This window comes from Limulus polyphemus, unplaced genomic scaffold, assembly GCF_000517525.1.
Source record: "Limulus polyphemus unplaced genomic scaffold, Limulus_polyphemus-2.1.2 Scaffold2263, whole genome shotgun sequence".
In the NCBI taxonomy this organism is placed as follows: domain Eukaryota; kingdom Metazoa; phylum Arthropoda; class Merostomata; order Xiphosura; family Limulidae; genus Limulus; species Limulus polyphemus.
In genome coordinates, this window is record NW_013667873.1 from 3,634 (window position 1) to 29,642 (window position 26,009).

At 33.0% G+C, this 26,009-nt stretch overlaps 1 protein-coding gene across 1 annotated transcript in view; it reads left to right on the plus strand.

Moving 5' to 3' along the window:
• Positions 1–710: 710 nt before the first annotated feature.
• Positions 711–26,009, plus strand: part of LOC106466453 — a 54,099-nt gene continuing 28,800 nt past the window's right edge. Inside the window, exons 1-4 of the mRNA XM_022394453.1 lie at positions 711–800; positions 15,708–15,897; positions 16,457–16,515; positions 23,789–23,972. Coding sequence (XP_022250161.1) covers positions 748–800; positions 15,708–15,897; positions 16,457–16,515; positions 23,789–23,972 — 486 coding nt within the window. The 5' untranslated portion in view covers positions 711–747. The remainder of the gene's footprint in view (positions 801–15,707; positions 15,898–16,456; positions 16,516–23,788; positions 23,973–26,009) is intronic.

Here is a 26,009-nt window from a genome sequence, read left to right on the forward strand (position 1 = left end):
AATTCTAAACTTTGTTTAAATGGCTTTGCAAAGTGACATTTATCAGACTTTCCAAAACTTTTCCCACAACTGACGTAAGACTAATGAGCCTGTAATTACTTGGACAATTTTTATCACTTTACTTGTTTGTGTGCTTTTTATTGCAGCATATATTTTGTTTAGAATAGTTGTTTGTTAAAATTTTAATTCTTTCCTATTTATTTTAAAATAAGAAAGCAGTACATTTATATTCCAAGCAAGTAATGTATAGTTTAATGTGCGTTCTACTGATAAACAAATCTTAAAAAAATAGAAAAAAAGAAAGATCTCATTTCTCTTTTTCTATAAAGGTCGTAATAACTGATTTTAGTTTTAATGACAAAAGTAAAACATTCTACAACAACTTAATCCCCACCCCCTTATTTATGAAAGAAACTAAAATGCAGTATAACCATGATCTGAGTCACATTCTCACAAAATATGTACAATACTTAATAAAATCACTAGTAACTTTAAAAACGGGGTTTTTTTTTTATCTGCTGTTAAAGAGTTTTATTTATTTCGGAAAATGTAACGATTGGAAACAAAGATTTTAAAAGCAGTATTAAAATCAGGGAAAACATATTTTACAATCAATATGCACACGTAAATAGAAATTATAGGTTCTTTAGGTTCAAGAGAGCAATCAAATACCTGGAACTTGGAAAGAGTGAAATATTATGTTAGTCTGTGCACTTTAATATCCTATTATGTAATATCTTACTGTGGATGTATATTTGCTTTAAGTTTAATTTGAACTTTAAATTGCAGTGGAAAAGATGGTAAGAAAAATAACTTGTCATTTTACAATGTTTTTGGAAAATTACACTACATAACAATGAAATAAAAATTTGATTAATCCAAGTTAGAAGTTATCTTTTATTAGTAAAATAGCCTTGAAATTTAACTTAAGGATGAATGACAAATAACAGTATAAATATATTACTATGTGTTAAGTATCAACAATAGCATTAGTTAGGCTTAGCTAGTAGCGTACAGTGCAATATTGTAATATTGCTATATTAGGATTACTAACTCTTAGTGTGAGTAAGAGTTAGTAACACCAGTAGTTTTAATAGCCAAAATTTCGGACTTGGAATTAGGTTTTATCAGTATTTGTCACTAAGCTGTTAAAACTAAAACCAGATCCAAGGTTTAAATGTTTGGTAGATTAACTTAGTTAAGTGATTAACTAAAAATAGTGAAATATAAATAATAATAATAATATTAACATAATAACACAAGTGTGACATTTTTAAAATTATAGCTACAGTTACAGAGTATGCTTGGTTAATTTCTGCTTATTTATAATGTAATGTAGGAACATTTTTGATTAGGTTATGTTATATTTATGGGGTATGTTTTTGTTCTGTTACTTTCTTACCTGAATAAGTTTTTATTGCACATTTTTAATTTCCATGAAAAAGTTACAATAAGTTTGATATTTATTTATTGCAACTTACAGAATGTATAATTAATTTTTTATTATTATATATTATGCATGTATATACTCACACACACACACACACATTGGCAATATTTTTACTTGTTTTCTTGTCAAAAAGTAAATGATTATTAGTGATCTAATGGAAGTATTCAAAATCATAAAGGGAGTTCATACAACCGAGGCATTAGCTATTTTATACTAAATTCTGAGGACAGTAGAACAAGATGATACAAATTTAAAGTTTGGAAATTAGAGATGCATCTCCAGTTCAGGCAGTTTTATTTCTTCATTAATGTAGCTGATTCATGAAACAAATAGTCATCTAGAGTGGTAGAGGCTTCAAATTTACATGATGTTATGGAAGGGGATGGGGACCATGGCTGGATTTATTGATTGGTTTTTGTTGAGGGATATTAGGAATCAGAACATCCTTGATGAGCCAAAAGGCCCCCTGTTGTCCTGTAGTTATGGATATCAGTGCAAATATTTCATTATGATTCATGAATGTTTATTTTGATTTGGTTTAAGTAATCTTGCTGTAAAGTTCTGTTCTTTCCAAAATTTTGCATTTCAGCTAATATCTCTTATTTAACTTACTGGTAAGTTTTTAAGTATCTATAGTTTAACTTGCAACTTGTTAATATTAGTAAAATGGAAGATGATTAGGTTTCTTGAAATAAAAGTCATGCAAGCTACTGTTAAAAGTAAAGGGGGTTATGAAAGTCTTTGTTCAAAGCAAAACAACTTGATATGAAGGTTTTTATGCTACCATTAACTGGAAAATAGCCTAATTTTAGTAAATATACAATTATTGGGTAGATAGATTGAAGAGATTAAAGGCTAATAAATTTAAATATGTTTAAAGGTTGTTTAGGGATAAGTGGAGTGGAATTCGTAGAGTGCATTAGGTTCTAGGATTAGGTTGTCGATACAAATTTTGGACTTAATTTCAACTAACAGGAGACTCGGAAGTATACAGTACACTATACTTCTAGAGTTTGCCTTAATTGAGGATAAGCTAGAGATAGCTTTGGGAAAGATTACTGGGGTGGGCAATGTTTACACATGTTGTGTATAGAAAAGGTGAAAAAAAACATGCATGACAATTTGATATAGAAAAAGTTTGTTACTCTGTTCTTAAATTTTTTGATTTATAATAATTTTCGTGGTTCTTGAAAAATAAGAGTGAAATCAATGCTGATGTAATAAAATGAAAAGAAAAGAGAGTATGTGTATCTCATACTATTGCATCATGTTTAACTTGTATTTGGTGATGCATGAATATGTGGAAATAAGCCAACTTAATAACATTTATAGGAATCAAATGTATGGCTGTTACTTTTACACTTTGTTCATGTGTGAACTCAATTTAGAGAAAATGCGTAGATCACACAAGATTTCTTTAAGGGGCTCTCTCTGTCTTTCAAAGCTCAAGCCCATCTGTTTACATCTCATCTTGAGGGCTTTCACATGGAGGATGTACTTGTTGGGTCTGCATTTTGATCATTATATGGCCATTTGGCATCTCCTTGCTCCATCCTGGGAACCATCATTTACTGTGATCTCTCTTTTCTTTCAGGTTGCTGGTCAGGCTCCTCAGTTATTATTGGCTATCATTCATTATATGATTCATTCAGAAGCCTTTATTGCTTTGTTTGCTGGATGGCTTTACCTTTCTTCTTTAGATTTTTTTAGACATAGAATTTCTGGTTTCCAAAGCTGTCATGTTTCTTTTTCTTCCTGTGTGTGAGATTCTGTCTCCTATGAGGACTGTTGACACACTAAAGTTCCTTCTTCCTCTGAATATGTCCTTTTTTGTTTCCTTCAGTGGACTCTGACAATTTAGTGGAATATGCCCTGTGATCCATTGTCTTCTCTTATTTTTTATACCTCCATCACTTTTTACTTCTCACTGTTATGGTGGCTCTGTTGTTTCCACATGACCCTGGGCATTCATCTTTCATCACTATACCCAGATTTGCATATGTTCATAGATACCTCTATAGCCAGATGGTGTGCAGTTCCAGTAACCTTAATCTTTTTTGAGTGTATGATCTCCTGAGGAGCGGTGTTCCACATCCATACCCTCAAGATGTAGACAATTCAATGGTCATCCACCATTGTATGTTACAGCTAATTGAATAAAACTGTTATGATCTATTCCAACAACTCCAGTGTCATTTCTTATATCAATCTTGAGGGAGGTACTTGTGCTGCAGACCTTTGTTTTCTTATTCTCTTTTGGGTTCCTAACAACAAAAGCCTACTGTGTTTGTGGAACTTTGGCTTTAGTGGTGTATATTAGCCATCTTGCATAGACCAAATCATTCTGACATGGTGGTACATACACTCCCTGGTGTTTTTTTTTTTTGGAGTGTTACCACGTTGGGATTCATCTTATTTATGTATTTTTGACTCCCCTCTACACCAAGCTAACAGTTTTTTGGCCTTCAGTTCCTGAATTGGAGATCTTGGTGGTAGTCTATCTGAGTCAGGATTGACCCACCTTTCTTTATGCTTATTCTACTCTTCAACATCTTTCCAAGGTGGTGTTTTTAATTCACAGCAACTCTTACCAGGTTACACTGTATTGTAAGAACAATCTATAGACAATTCCAAAGTCCAGTGTTTAGTTTGAACTTACTAATGTCTCCATTTACTGAGATATAAATAACCTAACTTTGACATAAGCCCTGCCTACCTTTCCTTAACTTTCAAGGCTTCTTATTTGACATACTTGTTTATAACCGATAGAAAGAGCTTATTTGATATTACAAACTTCCAATGATCTTTTTGAAATTGATGGCAGATGTATGTTAACAAGATGTCTTGATTTTTTAACTTTGTGATAAGGGAAGTTAGCAGTCATAGCATTTAACAATTTTTATAATCTAGTAGTATCTTAAGAAAGACAGTTAAATTGTATTTGTTTTTGATGTTCTATTTTAGTGATTTTTTTATTATTTATGTTTAAAATGTATATTTGACATGTAAATTATTTTTTCTGTCAAAAACATTTATAGAAAAATGCTTTAGGTTAGGCAACTACAAGTCATGAATCCAAAGCTGCATGTGCATTATGTTCACAATATGATGTTTCACTCTTCAGGCATGAGAAAAATCAAATGTCATACAAACCAGGCAATAATACTAAAAAATAAAACATAAAACACACATGAAAAACTAAACAGAAGAAATTGTGAATAGTGTCAAATCCAATTTTAGAAACATATTAAGTATTGAATGAAGAAGAAAAAGTTAAGTTAATTTTGTTTGACAATTTTCAAAATTTCACTTCAGTTTCACTGTATGTTGATAATTCAGTTAATTAATGTTAGATGGAGAAAATAACAGGTAAAATAGAAACTTTTACCTTAAAAAGAACTTTTTATATTCATTTAGGAGGTTTCAGATGTTATGAAAACTGTAAGATGAGAAGTACATATTTTTACTTTTAGCAATAAAAATCATCATTACTATGTCAGTAAATTCACAGAAATATTTAGTAGAAATTCTGATTTTTTTTTGTACAAAATACTTGTAATGTTTACTAAAAGCTTACCAAATCTTGTTAAGATACACATAGTAAATTTGTAATTATAGTAAACCTGACTATGCTCCACTTCACAGAAGCAAGGGTGGGTGTTAAACACCAGTACCATCTCAGTAGAGTTAAAGACACTTAGAATTGTCTTTTTAAACTATGGGATTCCTGTACTTCTCAAGATTTGTCTCCTTCAACTTTAATTAGTTGAGTTCAACTACTCTTCCTCCTTGGGAGATGGCAACATAAGTGTTAATGTCTACCCATCATCTTATGTCTTTCATAGTTCACACCCCTGGGATGAAATATTGCAGTTGGAGATGTAGAAAGCATCAAATATTCTTGTGTCACATTCCTTGCACCATCTTGTGGTTTCTTTATCCTCTGGGTTTTGTTTCCTTCTTGCCACCATTCTTCAATCCTTCTAGAGGCTTTAAGGAGGTGAGTTGTGGTTTCTTTATCCTCTTGGTTTTGTTTTCTTCTTGCCACCATTCTTCAATCCTTCTAGAGGCTTTAAGGAGGTGAGTTGTTTAATATTTCTTTTTATTTCAGTCTGGACTTTTAACTCCTGCCAAAAAAAAACAAAAACAATAGCCAAATCACACTTCTTGACTAATACTGGAGACAGTAGAACCCATCATGTGGCTGGTGTAGCCTCGCAAAAAATAGTTCTCTCTCCTAAAAAGTGCATTGACCAGAGGACTACTGTTGAGATGGAGTTTTACTGGATGACTATTTTGGCAGTATGTATATATATCTCTTCCACATTGTACTGCGCATGGTGGGTTCCAAACCCACTCAATTGGCCAGCTCCTGCTGTCCCTATTTATGGTAATCCATTGCACAGTCTCATACTGTGAAACCTTATGCAGATACTGAGATTATTGCTGTTGATCCAGGTATCTCTTTATTGTTCTCTCCTCATGAATTTTTACCTTCCAGTTTCTTCTAGTGGAATGTGAGAACCCTTACTCTTTCAGTACCAAGCTACTGGGGTGGTCAGTATGGAGAGGTTCTCTTTAAATTGGTGTAATCCCATTATTATGGGAACAATTAAATGCATCCATCAGTTGGAAGGAAAGCAGGAGTGTCTAACCAGAAGTGTAGTACAGACCACCACAACACTAAGGATCGAATCATTCCTGTTGTTGTGACTAATTGACTGTGTCTTGAATTCTTGTTGTTTTGGATGTCTGGAATGATTCATCCCTGTGCCTGCATGTTCTTGTAAGTGTATCAACTAATTATTTCTCATGTACTGTTTGGCTTGCTATAATATCCCAGCCATACTTAATGGTCTGCTGACCCCCCTGGGAATTACAGGGTAGTTTAGCATTCTTTGCACTACACTCATCTTTGAGATACTTTAGCACCATACAGGAAGTTCTTTTGGCAGAACCATTCTGCATTACCTCTTGTATATGGCAAAGAATATTTCCTGCTTGAGATGGATGCAAGTAGTGCTTTCACTAGCTTCTCTTCTCCTTAGTGAAAGATGCACTGCATGAGTTTCCCTTCTTGTCATTATATTCGCAGAGAGGAGTTTATGTGTTTAATTTCTTTCTGTACAGTGGTACCTAAATGTGAGATTCTATATGCCTGTTCTATGGAAAAGTGAGTAACATGTTATGAAGTTAATATTTACCTCTCCTGAAAATATATTTCAGATAGATACCTCACCACAGTACTGCCCACCCTACCTTTCCAATTCTGGTGTGTATTTTGCCTTGTTAAAACTTGAGAATGAGTTTTTGGTATATACAAAGTATTCATTAGGAGTACTATACATGGAGAATATATTGTTCTTCTATTGGTGGAGGGATATAGTCTAATGCTAATTGCATCGTAGACTGACACAGTACAAATTTGACATGTAAGGGCAGAAGATCATTCAGAGGCTTTTCACATGCACAAAAACATTTGTAGTATTTGGTACAAGGTATTAGCTATCTATTGTGCAGAATGGTAATCATCTATGCATTTCAGGTAAGGAAAATGTTAACATTATGCAAATAGATTATCATGAAACAAATTGCATAGAAACTTTGTATAGGAATCCTCTTATGTGGAAAAGAATCTGGAGTATTGGTTGATACAAGTATTAGACCTTTAAGATAACAGGCCAGGAAATCATCATTTTTAGGGCAAGGCCATTTGGCCTTGGTTTTTCTGTCATTTTCAATGGCAACAAGGCCAAAAAAAATTACTGGAAAGTCCATAGTGCACATTAATGTTAACAGAATAGAAATTAATTTCCCAATTAGTTTAGTAAATATGGTATTCATTTTTTTCGTTGGGGCCTTAGAAAGCTGGCCTATCCTCCCAGATTAAGTTTTTAGGAAGGTAAATATTAACTTTAACCAATGAGACTTATAAAGTAGCAGTACATCAGCTTTAACTCTTTCATGAAGCTAGGGCAATGAGGAATACATATCACTGTACCATCCACTGATGGTGGAGTAGATGGAAATAATCCATATCCAACTGTGATGTATTACTAACACCCTCCTTACATAGCATCCAAGGAGTCTGTAGAGATGGATGGTTGAGTAAAAGTTATTAATTATCCATAATAACATTCCAGTATAGCACCCTGCTCCTGCAGCTGGCATTGGACTCAGGTGACTGACAGTTGAGGAGGTGTGCAAAGATACTTATTACAAATACTTTTCATCCACAGTTGGATTTGACCCATGAAGTCTAATGGTAGAGGAGGTGAACACACAAAGTACAGTTTGAACAAGCCCCAACCTCATTATACATATTAGCCATCTGATGGCTTGTGTGCGAGTATTCAGAAGGTCATGCACATATTCTGCCCATCCTTGCGACACATTTCAGGCTTTTTGCCTCTTCTCTTTCTATACATATGCAAAGAGTATACCCTGGATGAGAAGAGATGCAGTCTCCCATTGGTGTGCCCCTATGGAGCCTCTGACATCAGTTGTCACACCCCATGAGCTTCTTTTAGACATCTTAAGGAGGCTTATCTAGTAATCTTTTTACCAGTCCCTCCACCATATCAGTGTGGGATTGTATGTACCTGTGTATGAAGTTTAGTATTTGTTTTGATAGTTAACATTTTCTTTACCTGAAAATATATTTATGATAGATACTCACCTCCATACATGTTCCTACACATCCTCCCCACGTTTTTTTGGTGCACCTTTCTTTATTGCCTCATTAAAGAATGAGGATTCTCATGTACAATTGTTAAGGGAGGATTTTTCACAAGCTGGTGTTTTACACTCCTATTGGTGGAGGGCTTTGCTGCATTATATGTTATGTAGTAGCTCGAATTCACATGAACACACTTGAATGTATGTGGTAGTTTTCATGAGGCTGGTGACACAAATCTCTCATTCAGATATGTGTGACTTCAAGAGGATAATAACAATCTGTGTACGGAAATGCATTTTCAGGTAAGAAAATTTTAACATCAATATCATTGATGTAAGTAAGAAAGAACACTGACTCTTGAGGCACTCAACTGGTAACAAAGGTTCAGTTGGACTGTACTTTGTCAACAACATTTTACTTTTTCTCTTCCAGTGACCCTACAATCCAATTAATTGGTCTCTCCTCAAACCATACTAATGTGATTTCTTAGCTAATATTCTGTGTGCCACCTTATCAAAAGTTTTTTGAAAATACAAGTACACACACCTATTATCCAGACAACAAATAACATCCTTGAAAACAATAACAAATAACTAATGTAAGATTTCCCTTTAGTGAATTCATGTTGACTTTCTTTTAGAATTTCATATTGCACTAAATGATTTTGTAAGGTCTCTTTAATCAGATTATAGAATCTTCCCTGCCATACAAGGAAGACTAACTGGTATATAATTTCCAGAGACATTTCTTATTACTCTTTATAAGAATAGGAGTAATGTTAGCAATTGTGACACCCTCAGGCTCTTGCTCATTTTCTACTGACCTATCAAAATAGAAAAAGAGATGCTTGCATATCTTATCTTAGACTTTCTTGAACACCATGGGGAAAACTTTGTCTGAATATAATACCTTATCTGTTGTTAATCTCACAATCTTTTTGATTACCACTAAGAGATTAATATTAACATGATTTGGGCCAGTTGTAATATTTCCCATAGAATGTTCAGAGTCAAGAACAGGGGTGAAAAAGTATTGTGCTCAGTTATCTCATAGTTTTTAACAAAACCTTACTTTCAGTATCCAATCAACATTTTAATATTTTGCTTATCTTTCATTAACATACTTAGGAAATAAAACAAAAAAAACTTTCTCTTAGTTTTGACATTATCACCCAGCTGTTTATCACAAACCCTTTTGGTTTTCTAAATTTTTTTTTTTAACTTTCCCATAGTTCTGTATATATTCCAGCCTGCATGTGTCAACTTAAACTTCATAAGTTTACAATATTAATTTTCTCCTTTTTCATGTTTTCATAATCCAGTTAGCTTTTATCTTTCATAATATACTTTCATCTTTTTTTTTCTTTTTTAGGAACATGCTTATTTTGAATTAAAAAGCTACATTTTTTTGAATATTTCCCACTTCTGTCCAATATCACCATTTAATTCATTAATGATAAACCTTGTATCATAGCCTTAAAATTGGCTTTATAAACATTAGGAACTAAAATTTGATTTCTTTTTATCTCAACATGTACAGTTGCAAAACATCAAACTTAGGCATGCAGTCATCATTCTTCCCCAACTGTCCTCTGCTTCCAACCATATCCTCATTAGTGGTTAACAATAAATCAGAAATGATCAACTTAATTCAAATAATACATATTAAATCTGTTTATAGCTCCTTGTAATTCCCTACTTTCTCTTCTGATTAATTGTATTTGACATGAAACTTGTCCCTACATAATAAATTTAACCAATAAGCTTTGAAATAAACTCTCATTAGTAATGTATATATTGCATGTGACATTCTATTAAATTTCTGCCAATTTCTAACTTCGGAACTCTCTTTTTTTTTCTCTCTCTCTCTCTCTTTATAAATCTATACAACAGTTGTTTTTTTTTTCATATACCAGAAGAAGGTATCTTTCACAGCAATTGCCATTAAACTATCCATTCTATCTAAATATGTATAGAAAGCACAAAAATCTGTGTGTCTGTTCATCCATTATCTAACTACTCCTTGGTCGCTGGGGCAATCTTTGTGGGATGATAGTTTGGAACAAGGGGCATGATGGAGAGAGGGGTGTTCACAACCCCCTCCACCTCCCATTATTGTTGTTATTGAACATTTATTGTTTTTGACATAAGTTAATGTTAATTACATTCATAGATGGTGCCACATCCTTACAACAAAAAACTACATCAAAGTACATCTACCATCACTACTTTGGCTGTTACCTCTTCCTACAAAGTCACCTGGGCCATCACAGAGTGTATACCATGTTTTAACTACACACATAGTGAGTTTTTAAAGCATGTACAAAATGTTTGGTAAAGTAATAATGAATACTAATGATATGTTATAAATAATTTGTGTGAAAGTTAGGATTTTTGTGTTGTGTATTATAACTTCAACCCCCCACGTTTTGTTAAGTTCACAACCCGTAAAAAGAATGAGTACCTCAGCTTGTCTCAGAAATTCCTCTTCTCTCCTCATTTTGACAAACTAGAGGCTAGGACCTTTTTTCTGGTCCAATTAGATGGAGTGCAGAAAAATCCCAAGTTCATCAGTAAAAAAAAATTACCATGGAATTTGGAAATATGTATTGTTCTATAACACTGACAGTTCCATATATATTATTGGTCACAGAGGTGATAGTAAAATACTATAACAATAAGAAAATGTGTGCAAATGATTTTTTACCTTGTACACTGAATATACTGAGACTCTTAGTGTACATGTAAGTATGTGAATATTTTTATCTTGCTGTTATTATTTAATTAATATTTCAAAACAGGTGGCTTATTAGTTCACATTCAGTATATCAGTGTGTTGTCAAATATCATGTATGCTAATTAGTTTTATAAAATTAGAAGTCTGGAGTAATTTAAAAAAAAAAGTTTTCTTTTGAAGAGTTAAATAAACTAGCTAATAGTTTTATAACTTTTTCATTAACATTTATGCAATGTCTGTCTGGTTTTTAGTTTTAAGCTATATTTCAGTGTATATCTTAAAACTTAAAAAAGACTGGATTGTAACTGTTTTTAAACTGCTTGTGTTAAAGTCAAAACAGCTGACAGGGATAGAAATAATGAAATAAAATTACATTCTCTCATGTAAAGTTGCATTTCCTCATGAATTGTTTTTTTATGTAATCCATGCAATATGTTCACTTTCATTGGTCATAACTAAAGAAATACAGTGAACCATGCATTTCCAGTTGAGAAAGCCAATTAAAAAAGATGAAATTCCTTGGGAATGTAATATTTCAATCCATTGCTGAGATAATCTAATCTATTCAAAAATATAGTAGAGAACAATAAACATTCATAATGATTCATAATTTTGTGCTGTTTTTCTGTAATTGTCTATTACTATTTATTTTTTAATGGTATGAATCTTGTGGGCTAGGAACCAGTGTCTTCAATAAACAATTTGTTACATGTAAACTTAAATTTTAAACCCCATATATATAGTCAATGTAATTATGATGTTGAAAGTCCCAGTTTGATATGCAGTTTCTAAAAAGTGTATGTTGTAGCTCAATCTTAAATTCTGGACAAGTTGGATTTAATACAGGTAATACATTCAATGTATTTTTGAGAAAATTATGTTCATTGACAATATAGTCCCTGTCTTAGCCACTTTCCAAATTACAGTACTTTAACCATACAGAGATGGGTCTTCCTATGGTCATGGGTCAAAGGCCATGTCACCATGTTTGTAGACTTACATTCAAAATTTTATTGAACTACCATTTTATGAATGTATGTCAATAAGTTTGGGATCAAATTGTAAAGTATAATCCAAATTTTTAGTATTATACATTAGTTAAATTTTAAATTTAAAAGTAAATAATAAAAGAATCGTTATGTTAATTATAGTGGAATTTTGTAGTATTGATATAGTAATTTATGATTTTTTTTGTTATTTCAAAATGCGTATATAAAACCTAAAAAAAGTATTTTGTTTCGCATCCTTCACATGGGAAATTTGATAAGGCTTAGCAAATTATGGCAAGTGGCAAACAAGTACAAAGTTCATAACTAGAAGAGATAATTGTTTTCTATACTTCTTTATTTACTGTTCTATGTTTGAAGAAAAACAACTGAAATTTAAGAAATTATTTGTAAATTGTAATAATGTATATACATATATAATTTATTATAACTGAAATGTGACAGCCAAGACAGGTCGCTTTGTAAAGTCCAGCTTTGTATTATTGGATATGGTAATATGAGTGCACATGTGCTATGTCATTGAACATCTGTAATGTTAGCCAGACACTGCTGAAAGGTCAATAAAATAAAAATAGTGAATTTTTTATATGTATAATGTTATGAGATTTAAGCTATTTAGACTAAACTTTTGTGGTATTGTGTTATAATTTGTAGTAATTCTAGAATGAAATAAGCATAATTTATTTTTATCTGTTTCCTATTTTTTTATGGTGGTTATGAGGTTTGTTTAATTGACCAAACCCATAAGAGATACAATAGTGAAAATAACATGAAATATAGTTTTTTCTAAAAAAAAAGTTTAGTAATTATCTGAAGGTTATAGAGATTTCGCACGTGAAATTTGACAATTTTCTGATGCATAAAAGTAATTTTAATCTTCAAATCAAAATTACTTCACATGTTGGTTAGTCACCATTTCACAATAAAAAATGCATGAGCAAATAATTAATTAAAAAATGTTAAAACTTAATTTAAAAATCTGATACTTTTTGTACGAATGCCTTGTCATGTTTACTGATAATCTGCAAAATTTCATGAAGGTACTTGTACATTTTAAAAAGTTGCAGTACAACTTCTTTATGGTTACTTTGAGGAATATGAGCTGGGTGGAATCCACCCACCTGTAGTAGAAGGGTTAAAATAATTAACTTAAATGCTGGTTGCTATTTTAGAACAACAATATCAAACTCATGAAAAATAGTGCATTATGAAATTATCACAATTCTTAGAGGGAATAGCTTTGAAGATATGGCATTTTTTAGTATGTAGAATATGTAGATGAAAATTTTTTCATTGGAATATTCTGGTGTGCTTCAATTGCATGAGAAATGAAATAAGAATAAACAAGGTAACAGAAGGCATTTCAACCCCTTCTTCCAACAAAACACTGAACCAAAGCATCACATTTATCTACTTGGGTGTTAATAATTCTGTCCTGTTTAGGACTTGAATCTGTTTTCATAGGCCAGTGATCTACATATAATTCCTTTTACTCTTTTGAAGACTAAACAACACAAATACATACAACCAACACACAAAAGACAACAATGTTAGACTTGCAGTACATATTACCAGCCAACAATTTCAGATTTGAAACATGATCCTCCAGTTGACATCCCACACTTAATACTAGGCTAACTAATGATCCAAGCATGTACACAGATCATTTTATTTATCATCATATTTTTTTCAATGACCCCCAGAAATATGAAGACTGCTTATAACATCAATATAATTAATTAGAATATTAAGAAGCCAACATTGTCAGGACTTGATAGCGGTACCCTCAGTTTACACACATGCCTTGAGACCAGTTTTCCACTAAGCTGCTTAATTAGGTATCTCAGATAATTTTCCATCATTGTACTCTTATATAATCCAAAAATTTTAAAAGATTTTAACAGCTCATGCTATTACATCAAGGGAATAATTCTACAGATTGAGAAATAGTTTTGCTGGGAAAAAGTGTGGATGATATAGAATTACATGAACATAGTGAATCATTGTGCAATTATTAGCACATTTTGTACTATACCAGTACTTATAAACACACAAGAGTATTTAAAAAACACCAATTTAGGAAAAATATAATAATTTTCACATAGATGTTATAATGAATAAAACATTTACATTTTTATGTATAAGCTTTATAGAGAATAGAAGAATAAAATAAACTACATTTTTATAATTTTGCAAATGTAATTCTAGAGGTTGATCTAATAATTATATATAATTAATGCTTGAAACTATTGGTATTTTGGTGAAACTCCATAATTACACAATTGAGGAAAACAAAACATTTTGTGCATTTCAGAAATACTTCGTTTATAACTATCGTGGTTTGCCTCTGTGGACAAACTATGGTAGTAATAATGAAATATTTGTGAAACATAAAATTTTCTGTATTTTCCTCAATTATCTAATAGTTCTGTTTCTCTCTTAATTCTATCTAAGACACTAAATCCTTCACATTAAGGTTGAATATTTATTGTATTGGGACTGACTAAAGTCATTTTGGTAATCACATGATGTTTATATAGGTGTATTATTAGGATTGTTTACATATGTGCTTTTAATATTATGAATTTTGATGAAATGGTTTTATGTAAAGTAGTCAGAAGTCTTGAGTCTAAAGTATGTGCAATGTTGTAACAGTTTCTGTTGTTCAGGTCATTTTTGATCTGCACTCATCATGTAATATTAAAACCTCCCTCTGATCAAAAACAATACAACAATTTAAAAAAAATCATATGAACACTGTTGCAATATTAGACATAATATTTTCATTGTGGAACATAATTTAAATAATCAAGTTAGTAGTCCTTTCTTTTCCATAACCTTATGACTACATCAGTCATGTTTGTTTTCTAGTGTTATGAGATTATCATTCAGTGCTTCTTTCTATTTGTGCTGTACAATCTCCCAAAGTTGCTGTTTTAACTGGTGATTTCAGACGCACACTAGTTTAAAATTCTCATTATCACATATGTGCAAACATTTACCTAAAGTCTTCAAAATACCAAGTCTTTGTTTGGTCAGTCCATAGCACAATGTTTTATTTGTTCTTTCCAAAATGAAACACTTATCATGTGAAATATTAGACATTTATCTATAACCTTTCCCATGTGAATTACTTTCTTACAACTGCCTTTGAAGTCAGTATTCTTATTGCAGGTTCTAACCCCATGCTTACCTTGTCTTAACACTTAAGAGTAATTCTGAGGGTTGTTTGGATCAACTCTAATCATGTAGTCTCCTGTCTGGATGTTTCTCTTGGATGCCTGTTCCTTTTGTTAGACTTACAAACCCCCAATTTCAGTAAAATTATTTCATCCTAAATTCTACATGTTTTTTCTTAGTTTTAGGTATGTCGAACATGCAAAGTCCTTAAATGAAGCTGACACTTAACTAGTCTTTCTTTGCACTATGAGTTATTGAAAGTGTTGATGACTTAAAAAATGTGCTAAATGCCATTATGAAAAGAAGTATCAATGAATCAGATCCACTGAATTTATATTTAAAGGTGCACAGTTGTTGATATGCAGATACATCATTAAAATATTTATGACTTATAATTGTTTTAATATAATTATAGAACAGTATGTGGATATATAATACATACACTACAGGTAATACATTATTAATGTTTTAACAAGAATGGCTTTAAGAAAAATTAGCTAATTTTTATGATGGACTTGGTACTGTAACTTTAAAAAGAGGTTCTGTTTGATTTTCCCTTAGTTTGATCATTGACATGCTGAACTTGTTTGTTATGATAAATCATTTTGGTTTGTTGTGAACTTAATATATATTTTCTTTCTAAAATTTTTTACAGTCACATGTATAAAGTTAGTGTAAGTAATTTAGCAAAGATGGGATCCAGAGCCACTCCTAAATGCAAACGTAGCACAGTCTCAGTTTTATTTCATCGAGAACTTGGCAAGTCCAAATGCAGTGTGTCAGCTCATCATGTACTACAAGTAGTAGCAGAAGATAAAGCTGCAACATCAGAACAAGAAGAAATGGTAGGATTTTGAGAGGCCATGTTTTATTTTTAAACTTAAAGCTGACATTATATACAATCAAGAAAAAGTAGTTTAGAGACAAAATAATTTTTTATCATGTATAATTAAAACTTTTGTTTGAAACTATAATATATCAAAAGGAACATTAATTCTTTTATAGTAGAATAACTTTCCTGATATTCTTTATTTTAATAATTATACTGTACAATGTACTATTTTCTTAAATTTATTTATTATGTAAGATCTAATTTATTATAATTCTGATAAATAGAAATTGCTTATTAATATTTAGAAGCTGTTGGAACACTGAAATATTTATTTATAAATCAGCATGGAAGCTTAACCGTAGAACACTAACATTGGGTCACTATGACCTCATACAAGTTAAACCTGTATACTAAACAAACTATGCTAGTAACTAGGGTTAACTAATTCAATGTAGCAATCTGACCAATTTAGGATTTTATAGAAATGATAAAAATTAAATAATGAATAATATTAGATAATCTTACTGGATGATAGTCTTGAAAAATTATTTTTATCATATTTTCTGTTTTAGCACTGCAAACTACCAAGTTCTGTACGATCCACATTTCTCACAGCCTTTAGTCCAGATGGGTAAGTTTTTATTTTATGTTAGGACAGGCTACTTACTACATGGAAACTGCTAGTTACTGCTTTACAGATCAGGAACTTTTGATTACAATTTGGCCAAAGCCTTAAATCATGAAAATTTTATGTGCTTATATTAAACAAAATTTGGCACCCTTAAATAATTTTAAGGTATATAACAATAAGCAAAAAATATCAGATTTCAATTTCTACAAGAGAGTTCTAAGTTAAATATGCTTAGCACACATAATTTATGTTACTGGAGGTTAGTTTTATCTGTTAACCTACCCTTTTTTATTTTGTCTTTTTATTTACTAAAAAAGTGTTTTGAGGTTGTTTATATTTGTACACACTCAAGAACACACACACACACACACACACACACACACACATATATATATATAAACATGTCAGAGCTTGAAAAATCTGCTCTGCAGAGGGAAGATATATATGCTAATGTTTTTACAAATTAGTACTAGGAAATTCCATTGATTTTAAAGCTACAATTATTATTGTAGAATCTTGTTAGCTTTAGTTTATATATTTTATATGTACAAATAGTTGAGTGAAATAGGTACATTGAATCTGAATTATTATTATGTAGTTTATTTTATTTTTAATTTCGGAAATATAAAATTTTATTTTCATAAAACTTTCAGGTTTAGTTTAATATCAGTTATCACTTTTGTTAGTACTTGTCAGTTATTATTTTCTTTTTAGTTGTTGGATTTTTGCTTCAGTTTGATAAAATTCTCATGAATTATCACAAAAAAGTTGTTCATTTGGTAACTAAGGCTGACAACATACTTAATGCTACTTCTACAATTTCTTTGGGGGGGCAAATACTACTAATATGGTGGGTTGAATACATGATATTGAATATGGAAACAGAATGTACATAGAATAGCTTCTATTCTCTTGTTTTTGCATGTTCTTCTAAAGAGACTTCCAAGCTACCAGTCTCGTGAAAACTCCTACCTAATTTCACATGCAACCACATGAATTTATACCACTTCATGATGATGTCATCATGCAGCAGAACCCTCCACCAATGTGCAATGAATCCCTGTATATTCACATTTGTGAATTCTCATTCTTTTCTTCAGCATTTTCTTGCATTGACATATTTTGAGTTTGCTGAGATTTGTGACTTTATTTCAATTGATTCAGTTTCATTATATTCAATATGAATTTACAGTTTAATGTGAACTCTTCTTCTGCTGATGTGAGTAAAGAACTTACTTACACTGAACACCACCTCCAACATTCCTTTGCCTTCTCCCAAACTGGACCTTCACCTTTTCACGGATTCTTCTTTCTCTGGATGGGGAGCATCTCTGAATGGCTATCCGAGTTTAGGCTCTTGGTCTTAGGAGGAGTATTCGCTACATATCATTGCCTTCAAATTGCTTGCTGTTTGTCAAGTATGCTCTCATTTTATTCTCCTCTTTGGGGATCATTTGGTAATTATTCACTTGGACAATTCCACTATTGTGGCACATATCAACTGACAAGGAGGCACCAATTCCAGGACCTTCTACTTTCAGATGTTGGACCTCCTTTCTTAGGCCTATTCTGTCCAGATGATGTTAATAGTCTGTCATGTTCTGGGTGCACTGAACATCGTTGCAGACTGTCTTTCTTGATGGGACTCATGGAATAGTCCCTACACTCACAAGTCTTCTGTTGGATCTGCTCCCAACTTGGAGCTTCCCAGACAGATGCCTTCACCACATTCCTTAATACCAAGCTTCTCTTTTAGTCTCTGGTACCTCATCTTTCTTCCCTGGCTGTCACTGCTCCTATGAAGACTGGTCCCATATTGTTCTCAATGTCTATCCTCCTCTATGCCTTATTCCTCAAGTCATTGCTCTGATTCAGGATACTCCTTGCAGAGTCCTGTTGGTGGCCCCTTATTAGCCTGCCAAACTATGGTTTACTTTGCCTTCTCTTATTCAAGCTTCCCTTCTCCTTCCTAACATTCCATCCTTTCTCATCCAACTTCATATGCCACTCTTTCATTAAGGAGTGACATGCCTTCATCTGCATGTGTGGCATTTGTCTGGTTTATTGCTTGTTGAGCTGGACTATCCAACAGTGTAGCTTTCCTTCTTTTCCACTCTTATTGCTCTTCCACCTCTTCTGTGTACCAATGTAAATGACAAGCTTATTACTTCACAATATCTTACCTCCTCCTTTATGTAAATACTTGACCTGGGCTTGTCTGTCTCTATCATAGTAGGTTACTTGATGGTACTATCTACTATCTTCTGCCTTTCTTAATACCACAGGATTTTTTTCTTCATCCATCTTTGCTACCCTCTTCCATTCCTTCCTTATCCATAGACCTCATCCCATTCCCTTACCTGACTGGAACCTAAATGTGGTTCTTCATGCTATCACCCAGGACTCATTTGAACCTCTTGTAACTTGTTACTTATATCATATCTCTCTAAAACATTTTATTCTATTTCTTGCCTGTGGTTGCCTTCATTCTGACATCTATGCCATATAGCTTCCTCCCGAACTCTTTTACTCAGACCAGTTCTTTATTACCAAGTCTTTCACAGCTAGGGAATGTGGCTACACCTTTTTGCTTATATCCTTTCCTTTTATATCTAATTTCTATGAGTATTTGAACCCAGACAGATTCCTATGTCAGGTCCAGGACATTCATTGTTATCTTTCTCACACTTCCTATTTTAGGATTTCTATCACTTTCTTTTCATTTTCATTTTTTTGTACACTGACCTCTTTCTCCCACCATCCTAGCAGGATGGATCTGCCAACTCATTTATCTGGTATACTCCTCTTTGAGGATGGATGACCAACAGCTCTTTTGTGTCACTTCTCACCAGGTTTGACACGTTAATTCTCTAGCTTCTCATTTTCACTGTTCTTTAGATGAAATTCTCAGGGCTGGTACGTGGGCTACACCACATACCTTTATTGCTCACTATCTAAATAACCTGGCTGTCTCATCTCTGGAGAGATTGTCTTCCATCCATAGTCATCCTTCAATCCATCATATGTCTTTACTATAGGATTCCACTATGTGACTATTGTTGCCTCCCAGGGTATATGTACTCAAACTCTACTTTGAGCCTGGATAATGGAAAGTTCTTGTAACATTTGCCCTGGCTGTACAAGTGCTTACTGTGAGATGGTTGTTCTGCAAGTTCACTTGAGGTTATATATATATACACACACACACACACACACACACACACAATATATATATACATGTATTGCTTTTCCTTTCAATTCAGACCATACACATTCCGAGGACTATATGAAACAAACCAGCAGTCATCCACTGCATTATCTCCAGTAAAAGATGTTTTTTGGATTGAAGGACCAATGGGTATCTGGGTGTATTCTCTTGGTCTCCCCTATTTTAATTCTTTCCCTTGTTGAGTGGAGCATGGAAAACCCTTGCCACCCACTAGTTTCCAGTTGCTAGGGTGGTGGACCATGAAGAATCCTCGCTGATTTGGACCTAAACTTGCTGGGGATAGAACAAGGGGTCCTTCAGTGATTAGAAGTGGACACCGAAGTGTAATGTGGTTCACCCCACATACATAGCTATGATACATCACATTCATCAAGTGGATTGATGATATAACTTGCCATACCAGTCCTTTCTATATCTTTATCTTACAAATTCTTCTCCTCTGGCAAATATCTGTTTAGTAGAGTTAAAATGAACACTATTACTGAAAAAAAAACACCCCACTCTTGCAGCTGGCATGCATCCTGTAAAGAATGACACTTGAGTGGAGGTGTATATAATATGATGCCCTCTTCCCACAGCAGCTGGCATAGGGCTTGTTGAGTAATGGTTCAGTTGAGGTAAACCTACCATATGCGCCTGTGATGTATCACTCACTCACAAGCATGAGGCCCATAATGACTGATTGTTGAGTAGAGGTTTATATAGGTTTAGATACAGACATGATTCTATACAGTTCCCTCTTCCTGTAGCTGGCAAGGGACTTGCAGAGACTGATGGTAGAGGAGGTGAACATAGATGATTATTTTAAGTGCTCTTCTCCCACAACTGGTTTTGACCCATCAAGTCTGATGGCAGAAGTGTGCACACAAGGTATCATCTGAATGAACCCCAACCTTACTACATATATTGCCTGTCCGACAACTTGTGTGTGAGTACTTGGACAGCCATGTACCTATTCTACCTGTTCTTCTGTCACAGTTATGGCTTTTATAGCTATTCCTTTCTCCTACATGGGTGAAGAGTATACCCTAGATGAGATGAGATGCAATCTCCCACTGGTGTGTCCCTATGGAACCCCCTACCATCAGGTGTCACACTTCATGGACTTACTTTGAAAGCTTTCTGAAGGGAGCAGAGCTCATCTAAGTAATCTTTGCACTGGTCCCTTCATCATCTCAAAGTGTGATTCTAGCTATTTTTGTGGAGGTGAGTATTTGTTTTGTAATTTAATATTTTCCTTACCTGAAAATATATTTCTGATAAATACTCATCTTCTCACACATTTCTATCCATCCTCCCCACTTTTTGGTGCATAGTTCTTCATTACCTCATCAAAGAATGAGGATTCACAAACGTGATTGTAGAGGAAGCCATTATGAATGGAGGTGTGTTACTTTCTTATTGATGAAGGATTCTGCTACATGACATCATCATCATGCAGTGATAAAACATGAAATTAGGTAGGATGTTTCACAAGGTGGGTGGTTGCAAATCTTTTTGGCAGAATTTGCAAACTCAAAAGGAAAGAAGCTATTCTGTATGAGAAGGTATCTATCAGAAATACATTTTTAGGTAAGGAAAATGTTAGTTTATAGTAGAACGGAGTGTATTAGAACTACATTTGGACATTGTTTGACATTTTGTAGGTAGTGTGATGTCACTTGCAATTAATCACTTTGGGAAGCCCCCCCAGTGGCACAGCAGTATGTCTGCAGACTTACAAAGCTAGAAACTGAATTTCAATACCCATTTTGGGCATAGAACAGATAGTTCATTGTGTAGCTTTGTACTTAACTTCAAACAAACAAATGCTTCGGGAAGTGCAAAAACTGCAAAATATTCATACACTCCGATCAAGTATATGTTCAGATTGAAGATTTAGAATTTCTAAGATGGGGATATCCTTTGTTCTTAATGGTGTTTAGAAGCAAAGGAATATGGATTAACTTGGGACACCAGGACATTCAGAAAGAGATCTGCAACAATTCATACTTAACCATGATAAGCAGAGTGCAGCATCTTGCAACATGTGAGAATCCATGAACACAAAGGTCAGTGTCAAAAGCCTTCCATCTGTTCCAAACAATACTATGCAACATAATCAAGAAGGATATCCATCTGGAAAAGTCTCAGGGACATACTTGTTCAACTGACACATACCTCAATCACATGGAGAATGAAATGAGTATTTATGCTATTCGTTGTGAAGATATATTGGTAAAGTTGTCAGATGCAACATCTAATATTTTTCTGTGTAATCACTGTTAAAATGCAGTGGAAAAACCATTTTTCTCATACTCTAGGCAGAGTATGGATAGAAGGTAGGGAGGAGAGGTGTGCTTATATGTAAAAGCCTTAGAACCATTTGCAATAGAAACTATACTGTAAGGCTATTGTCGTGATGCATGGACATTAGAGAGAACATGTTCAGATGTGGCGACATGGATGTAACAGCACAGTAAGGCTCCAAAATAGTCTTAATATAATATAATCAGCCTCTGCAGTAGGCTCAATCCAAAATTGCTTCCTCTGCTTTGATGTTTAAACTAAGTGAAATTTACATGTGAGGCTCCTTTTTAACTGACTTGTTGACAGACAGCCAACCAATTACAAAATGTCTTTTTAAGCCTTGAAATTGCACATATATATCTTAAAGTGCAATGGCAGATCATAAAAAAGGATCTTTTAATTTTTTGCCATCTGTCTTAATGTGAGCTTTTCTTTTTTTGTGTAGAATTACATATATATGTGTATAATAGACATTTTTTCCATCAGACATTATAATTATGTGAGAACTCAACCACATGGAGTCGAAATTGGACAAAGATAGACATAACTTAATGAAAGTTGGTGGGATTGTGTATAATGTTCTTTTGATTTTGCATTTTTTAAGGAATTTTAGTTACCGTATTTTTTGGTGTATAAGACACACTTTTTTACCCCAAAATTTGATGTCAAAATCTGCTTGCTTCCTATACACTGAAAGTATGAATAATATATATGTATATATATGTTATACACAAGCCATGTGTAAATATATTTATATAAGCATGCATAGTTTAGTTCAATTGAATGTGTTATTTATAACAATAGTAGTTTTTTTCTTTTAAAAACATAACTATTTATAATGCTCCCTAAATAATAAAAAAGTAAATTACAGTGAAAGCAATGAAGATTTTGTAGGTTCTGAACCAAACTAAATAACAGTAAACCTTTTTTTGATTTACGGTATTTTCTTATTTTGATGTTTTGAGCTCTTTTGTGTTTAGAACAATATACACTAATTTTTAAAGTATCAAATTGAATTTTTGTTCAATAAAAAATCTTTCAAATGCGACTGTAGCTTTTTTTCCCCCAAAACTTTGTGTTCAAAAAAAGGGTGCGTCTTATACACCGGTGCATCTTATATTCCGAAAAATACAGTACATAGACCAAAATAATTTTCAGCTTCATAAGTTATGTTATATATATGGGAAGAAGAAATCTATAGACCAGGAAATTTCTGACAAACACAAAAACATTCTACACCTACTGTATACCATTTTGCAAAATGAATTAAGTATCCACATTGGCCTTGTAAAAGACTCGGTCTTTAAGTTATTATTCAGTAATTTGCCTTAGTGGAAATAACCAGGTTTTATGTCAACTAGTCTGTAATTTTCATCATTGAAACATATTAAGTAGCAAAAGTCCAATGTTTATTGATTATCCTAACAGTAAATAATGGAAACATCTAGTATTCCAAAATGGCCTTGAATGCAACAGATAGCACATAGACCCCTCTGACTTCCAGCCTGTATGTTCTAGAACCAAGGATCAACCAAAATATTAGTTTATTCTTCTCAACCCTGTATTACTTTATGTGTTAATGTATGTTTTTAATGCATTTCATTGAAACTGTGGATTAAACATAAGTTACTGAAGTGTTAATCTTCCATACATAAGTATTCTTTAGCCACATTTTTCAAAATAATCAAACTCTACTTTTGATTATAATATGTTTATATTTTTTTAACAATATGCTCACAATATCTAAAATTGCAGGACTAAAGTGGCCTCCACTCATGGAGACCATAAAATATACATGTGTGATGTCAAAACAGGGAGACTCGTACATGTTTTAGAAGGTCATCCCCGCACTCCATGGTGTTTGGCATTTCATCCTTCCTCTAATGAAATATTGGCTTCTGGCTGTCTTGGTGGTGAAGTTCGAGTATGGGACCTTCATGTGAGTAGGCTATTTCCTGAAAACCGAATGGTTTATTGTTTTATTCATGTTTATTGCTGTTGATTCTCTTTTTTCATCTATTGAAATAATGGAACTTAACTCTTTGATAGAGACTAGGAGTCGCATATTTAAGATATCTGTACTTACTCAATAATACTAATTTTTGGTCAGAGCAAGCTACCTACTTAGAGCAAGATCAAAAATAAACTTGGTAATGAATATAGCTAAATAAATATTTTTTTTATATTCATATGCCTGTCATATGATGAGAAATAATGATTAATTTTCTTCTCAAAATTGTATGTAAATAAATGTTTTCTAAAAACTAATTATAATCTAGTAACAATATATGTATGAAGAATGATTATCCTATTTCTGTTATTTCGTGAAAACAACATATATATATTTTACATATATTCGGTCATCTCCTTTTAGTATTGCTTGATTATCATTTTAACTTTTTTTTGTATATTTTAAAGTTATGTTCAAATTTTCTTCTTGATAAATCTTTTTAGATTGAAACATGCAAAAAAACTGATTCTCAGACATATTCCTACTTGGTGAACTGTATGACCCTGCAAATTATTAATTGTGATGCTAAAAGCAGTGAATTTTATTATGAATTTCAGAATCTTCTCTTTGGACTGTCTTCCTGGTTTTGGCATTGTTAGCCTACTGAGCTGAAGAAGCTTGCTTTAATTTGGGCATTTTCAAAATTGAAATGTGCTGCGGGTAAAACGTGGGTTATTATAGAGTTGTAGTTGAGAGTTTGGATAGGACAAAATTTGATGATGTATCAATGTGTCTCCGTGACAACCAAACAAATGTAATGGGGAATTTCAGCCAATGATTATGATTTTTGTGTGTCAGCAATACTGAGCGTGGGGCATGCATATAACTGATTAAATTTTATTACTCATCATGATATCTACCAACTTACCCTTAAATCTAATTATATGCCCAAAGTAGAGCATTTTCCATTTTATATATATACCTAAGAAGGAAAATTTTTAAAACGAGAAACTTGCTTCTCCTGACAGAAAGCACCAGTTGCATGTTAAATGGTACCACAACAGCCAAGATATTGGTGTGACAGATGGATGGCTTGTCAACTTTATATAATAAATTATTTTATCAGTTGGGTTTCTTTGCTGTTAGGATTGGCATGGCCTGGTGGTTAGAGTGCTTGATTCACTTTCTGTGGGTTGCATGTTCAAATCCCCTTCATCAAACATGCTTTCCCATTCAGCTGTGGGGGTGTTATAATGTTATGGTCAATCCTTCTATTTGTTGATAAAAGAGTTGCCCAAGAGTCGGCAGTGGGTGGTGTTGATAATATGCCTTCCCATTAGTCTATCACTGCTAAATTAAAGATAGCTAGCACATATTGCCCTCGAGTAGCTTTGCACAAAATTTTAACCAAATCAAACCTTTGCTGTTAATGATGTTCTCAGCCATTAGCTCAACAGTATCTTACAAGGTTCTGCAAGCATAGAAGATTTAGGCTAGTCCCGAATTCATATACTAAGCTAACAATGCAAAAAAGTCTGTAATAAAACTAGATATATTAAACATTCTAACCACTACTGTTATTGAAATGGACATTAAAAATTTTTAGAACAAGATGTTAGCTTGAAGTACTGTCATATATATAATATATTAGGTAAGGAGTTTGAAATTAATTACTCATTTGATGTCCCACCAAATGCAAAGCATCACTTTCTGTGCATGGAGTCCAGGTTTTGGAGTCAGAAGTGGTTTTTGTCTAGGACTGAGCAATTGTTTTTGGTGTTTAATATTCACATAAAGAATCCATTTTTCATCACCGGTGATAATTCTGTCCAAAAATGGTTCACGCGCATTACGTGCCAGAAGAGACGAAGCAATGTTCACACATTGGAAATGATGATCATCGGAGAGTTTGTGAGGCACCCAAACACCTTCTTTAAGGAGCTTTCCCATATTTCTTAGATGTTTACATATTGTTTCATGAGAAACATGCAATTTCAGGGCCATTTCACAAGTGTGTTACCTTGG